Source organism: Hevea brasiliensis, unplaced genomic scaffold (assembly GCF_030052815.1).
Source record: "Hevea brasiliensis isolate MT/VB/25A 57/8 unplaced genomic scaffold, ASM3005281v1 Scaf1, whole genome shotgun sequence".
Classification (NCBI taxonomy): domain Eukaryota; kingdom Viridiplantae; phylum Streptophyta; class Magnoliopsida; order Malpighiales; family Euphorbiaceae; genus Hevea; species Hevea brasiliensis.
The window spans coordinates 8,674,167-8,680,166 of record NW_026614585.1 but is presented as its reverse complement, the minus strand read 5'-3'; the positions used below and the strand labels follow the sequence as shown (position 1 = coordinate 8,680,166).

The 6,000-nt window shown below is 34.8% G+C and overlaps 1 protein-coding gene across 1 annotated transcript; it reads right to left on the bottom strand.

Annotated features, from left to right (window-relative positions):
- Window positions 1-2,566: 2,566 nt before the first annotated feature.
- On the bottom strand, window positions 2,567-3,368 carry LOC110635473 (protein SMALL AUXIN UP-REGULATED RNA 12). The gene has a single exon (XM_021784826.2). The coding sequence runs from the start codon at window positions 3,260-3,262 to the stop codon at window positions 2,948-2,950; it is 315 nt and encodes a 104-aa protein (XP_021640518.1). The 5' UTR covers window positions 3,263-3,368; the 3' UTR covers window positions 2,567-2,947.
- Between the last annotated feature and the right edge of the window lie 2,632 nt (window positions 3,369-6,000).

Genomic DNA, 6,000 nt, shown 5'->3' with positions numbered 1-6,000 from the left:
GATGAGAAGATGGGGATGGAATGAAGCCAACGTAGTAATGGTTGAAGATTTTTTTTTTTTTTTTCTGAGGAAATTGTATATGGTGTGGATTTTGTGGAACAGAAAATATTCTTCTGGGGCTAAGGGAATTGAAGAAACAGTTATATATGTATATAGAATAGCTGTGATAATTGTCAGGGCACTCTTTTGTGGCTGAAACATAAAGAAAACATACAATACATTAAAAGAAAAGATAGAAAGGACCAGCTAACCAGAGGCAGCCTTTGCACCACAAAGCTATGGTGGTCCTGTATGAAAAAGCAGTTTGCTCTTACATTTGATCCCATAAATGCTCATCAAACCAAATGGGTTTATAATAATTAGGGACTTAGGCTATGCTTGCAGAAAATCATATATAGAAGAAAAAAAAAAATAAGGCTTATCGTTGAGATGGGTATAGGCTGGGGAGGGACGATATATATCTTGTAGCTAGGGTTATATAGTTAATTAAGTATGGCCAAAGATCATACCCATGCATATTGCCCTATCCTTTTCACTTACAACCTTCATTATAATGGTACGTACCCCTCGATCGGACCCATTGTCCTCTTGGACCTAAACCCATTTCTCCCATTTACTTTTCAAATATATTTTCCCCACATTTTATCTTTGCTAAATTCGAAGTATAGGGCTTGAATGTGACAACTGCTTGTAAAAAATTGGCTTTTCTAGTGCAGAGAGTAGTTTGGTATATAGTGGTGTATGCATGGCAGTTGGAAGTAATGAATAATAATTAATAATTAAGAAGAGGTGATGATCGATGGACCACAAATATCATAGGAGGATAAGATAAGAGTGATTAATTATGGTCATGTGATTTGAATTTATATAGAGCATATGAAGACATTGAAGGGTATTGCTTGCTTAGCTATAGCTAGCTCTATACCCTTTCAGATATCTGTGGGTTGCAGACCCACTTCCATGATAATGAATAAATAATGAAAATTAATACATCATCACCAAAATAATAATAAATAGTTTTAGCATTCAAATAGGACTACGCTTGCAACTCCATATGAACATGTACATGTACATGCACATGCACATGCACATGCAGATGCAGTGGGTGCTATCTTCGCTTTATAACCTTTGAAAAGGAGAGGGACAGAAACCAAATAAAATAAAATAAATTTATATTTATTAAAAAATTCCCAAATATGTTCACAAACCAATATAGGAAAAAGAAAAAAAAAACTATAATAATATTTTTTTAATATATTTTAATAAAAAATTGGTTGAATAATAAATAACTTATTTATTTTAATTTAAAATTAATAATATATTTACATATTATTTATATTTATTCGATATTCTCATGAAAGAATAGTACTTGTGCATGCATTAAATAAAATTTCATGAAATTATTTGCCTTAATAGCTTTTTTTTTTTGGGTTGTGTTGGGTAAGTTAGTACCTTAATACTCGTACTCTGACAAGAAAAATTAATTAACGGACGAAAGCGGTTGAACCAGCGGTTGGAACTGTACATAGATCAAGTCCCTGAAGTGACCCACCCAACCTTTTTAAAGAAAAATTTTTTCTCTATCATTCCAACTCGAGATTTTACAGTTCATACGACTCCATAATTAAAAAGTTCATTATTTATTGCACTTTTGTAAACAAATTTTTGTTAATATTAAATTAGATGGTGTTTAAATTAGAGGTTTAGGATAATTAATAAAAGTTTTATGTATAACAATTACTCTAAATTTATTTGGTAAATATATCAAACAGTTGATGTTTAGTTGATACGCTCCTTAAACTGTTATATTTTAAAAAGTTATGAAATTAGAATCATTTTCCATCAGTAGTTGTTATTTCAAGATAAAAAAGATCACTTTATCCTTTTTCATAATATATTTCTATATCATTAAGAATCTATATTACTTATATTTTTTTATAATATTTAATTTTTATTTATGTATTTTAATAGTAAAATAAATATGATATAGTAAATAAAAAGTTAAGATATTTATTTGAATAATAAAATAAATAATATGATATAATAAACATTATAAGTTAGATAAAATTTTACTACATACTTAATATAAATCAGTTACAAAATAGTTATAAGCCATCAATTGTTTTTAATAGTTAAACTAAATAAACCTTCTAGCAACTAATTAATCATTTTAATCTAACTAAAAAAAATTAAGAAAATCCCATTTCACAAAGCTAGGGATCATACAGAACAAACCAAATTTTTTTTTAACTTATTAATAACTGGTATTATCAAAATTAGAAGTATTTAATCTAAATAGAATAAAATGTGGTGTCCATGAATGTACTTAATTGTTTTTTCAAAAGAAAAGGGTAAGTTGAAGATCCGTACATGCTTGTGTACCTCACATTCTCTGTCAAAACTATGGTGTAGGAGTGTGTCTGTAGATGGTTGCCTTTCTTTAAGGTCATGCATCTGCTACATGAGACTAAATATCATGCTTTGTTTAATCAAGCTTATTAGCGTAATTAAGATCCTTAATCCATTTTCATTCACCCAGAGAGAGAGAGAGAGAGAGAAAGAGAGATTTGTGAGGTTAAAAGAGGTACATAACCCTTACATTTCCTTAGAAACTTCTCTCACAGTGGTGTTACATTTGTTAACATCTGTGAGGAAAACCAAACTTTATACAAATCTATTAACCCATAACATTTTTGGTGGGTTTCTAGGTTAGTAATTAGACATCAAAACCCAAAAGGGTTTAAAAGATCCAATACGGATATAAAAAAAAAGAACTAATATGAAAAAAAACCAAGATCAAGAATCACAATGGAGAAGATGTTGAAAAAAAGACAAAACTAGCAGCAGCTGTAACTGTTGCAGTGGGCTGTGGGCTTCATCTTATAGAGAGCCATCTTCTCCAGGCAAAACAAGAAACCACCATAACCACCACCCTTTGTTCAAATTCTCATCTGAGTGATGATGTTAGAGAGCGAAAAACAACTTCTTCGCAAGGAATGGTAAGCCCCATTTCGTGATCAAACCCAAACTCTTCCTCTGCTTGTCGAAGTAGGCATTGGAATTCTGGGTGAGTCAACAAGGAGATAGGAACTACGTATCTGCTTCTGTTTTCACCAACATAAACAGCAAAGTGTCCTTTCGGCACGTCAAGAGGGAGGCCATCATCATCATAACCATGCTTCTTGCCTAAGCTTGAACATCTCTTGAGAATTTGCTTGAGGACTGCTGTTTGAGTTAGTTTGTTAGATTTCCTGATGGCCATTGAAGCAAGAAGGGGTAAAGAATAAGAAGCTGCTGACTGTAGAGAGGGAGAGATAAGAGAGAGAAGCAGAGAGCAGAAGTGGAGGTGATGGGAGGATAGAGGAGGGCGATGGGGATATTTATGAAGAAAGTTGAGGGAGATAGAGAGGGTCATGTGGAGTGTGGGGGCAAAGGACAAGCCACGGGTGTTTTGGGCTATGTGTATGTGAGGAAAGGACATGGTGGGAGCCAAACCCATTGGCTTGCACTTCTATGTTGGCCCTCCTAATGACAACATGGACCCCTCTCTCTCTCTCACATCATTAATTCCTCAGTTGAAGATTTTTTATTTTTCTGTTACCCGTCTCTCCCTTATGTAATTAACATGTTTAGGACTCAAATCTCCTGATTCCTCTGTTTTAGTTGGGTAGTTTGGCTTTTTAATTATGTTTCAAGATGTAATTAAGGTCTATCAATTACCTGAACCCCACATTGCAATTAATTTCAACTTTCAAACTCTTCCTGTTCTTTATTTCCATCTTTCACACTGTGTTTCAAGGTCAAAATTCATAAATCTGCCATGCATGCAGTTTCCAATTCAATCACTCTTGCAAGATCTAAAAAATCAATTTTGAAAGTCTCTCCAAATACCTAATCTTTCCTAGTCTTATTATTGTAATATATTTAAAACATAGATAACTTCATCTATGGGCAACTAGTCCAGTTTCCAGTGTCCATTATCTCTTGGTTTCATGTGTTCTTTGTTCACAAGAGGACAAGTGATATGTGTTGAGAACAGTGCCATTCAGTCTTTTACATTTAACAAAATGTAAAATATATCCCTGTAAATGTTTATCTAAGCTTGGTTTTCCCAGAAATAATCTCTCTCTCTCTCTCTACCGATAACTGAAATCACGGACCAAAAATTAAGCGTACTGGAGAGTACAACCCTGCAGACTGTGGGGTTTGTAGTGATTGTAGGGCTTGCGATTCTGAGGGCTCAGTGACAGATTCCTTACACAGTACATCCAAATATTTGCAAACCCATGTGTATGTTTCTGCCATTTTTGCAGGCTTTGACCTAAATGCTTTTATCTTCACATTGTCCCATTTACTGAGAACATCCTTGAGCCAAACCCTATAACTAAAACTTACCCTTGTATGTATACAACTACTTGATGTCCTAAAGTATCACAACTACATTTGTAGACTATACTGTAGGTATCCTACTTTCTTCCTAAATGCTCTAGTTTATTCTAGCTAATACCACCTTCAGCTTCAGGCATCAATACCAAATTAAAAGCTGTATTTGTCTCTCTTGGTCTCGTATATACCTCATGCCTAAGACCTTCTTTGGTTCAAATAGTCTACTTCTTAGAAAGTTACTCCTAGAAAATAGTTTTTAGGAAGTGAATGAATTGAGAGCCTTAACTTCCCAAGAAATCAAGGATTATAGACAATCAAACAAGCTAAATTTTAGCACTTCCTCTTAAGAACTTGAAGTTCCCAAGCTGAGTTGTCCCTAACCAAACAAGACATAAGATTTTGTACACAATCCAGCCTTAATCCAGATGTCAAATGTATTCTATCCAATTATGATTTTGTTAAATCAGCAAAGTCTATCTAATTACACAGCAGAGCAGTTTTTGCTACCAAGAAAAGTGTCTAAAAAATAAAGGGCTTCCTATTGGTCCAGCACAAACCATCACCACTAAAATAGAAGAATATATCACAATAATCAAATATAACTATACTTATAATGTGCACCACTGAAATCTTCAAGTATAGCCCATTGTTATCAAAGGCACGGCTCAGGCGCAAGGCGCGCAAGGAGAACCAGGCGCAGCCCCAGGCACCTCAGGACAGCTGAGGCGCACCACTTCACTGAGGCGCACCGAGGCGCGAGGTGCACCCCAATGAGGCAAGGCGCATGATAAAAGGGTAAGCTGCTAGGATTTCTTTTTTTTAAACTTGTCCAGCAGCCAGCAGCCAGCAAAAAGGAAAGAAGAAGAAGAAGAAGACGAAGAAGAAGAAGAGTGAAGGGAGAGATCAAACAAACCTGGTATGTATTTTTTCTTCTTCTTCTTCTTCTTCTTCTTCTTCTTCTCCTCTCACTCTCCTCTGCTCTCTTTTCCTGTGCTGCATTTTTTTCTTTTTTGTTTCAGTATTTCCTTTTTTTTTTTGCTGCCAATGCCATGCTTTCTCTTTCTCTCTCTCTCTCTCGCTCTCTCTCCCTTTCCTGTGCTGGGTATTCTTTTTCTGCTTCTCTTTTATTTATTTTTTTGGACTGTCATGCTCTCTCTCTCTCTTGTAGTGTTTCTGCACTGCACTTTCTATTTCTGCTTCTCTTTTTTTTTTTGGACTGCCATGCTCTCTCTCTCTCTCTCTCTCTCTCTCTCTTATAGTGTTTCTGCACTGCACTTTCTGTTTCTGCTTCTCTTTTTTTTTTTGGACTGCCATGCTCTCTCTCTCTCTCTCTCTCCTGCAGTGTTTCTGCAATGTACTTTCTTTTCTGCATTTTTTTTGGCTGCCATGTTCTCTTTCTCTCTTTCCTGCACTGTTTCTACACTACACTTTCTTCTTCTGCATTTTTTTTTTGCTGTCAATGCCATGCTCTCTCTGTTCTGGTTCTGCATTGTTACAGCAGCTGTAATTTTTCATGCTCTCTCCTTAGTCTTACCCTGCAATGTTTTTCTTTTCCTTTTCTTTTTTGTATAAATTTGTGATTTTGACATATTGTTTATTGTGAATATGTGAAAA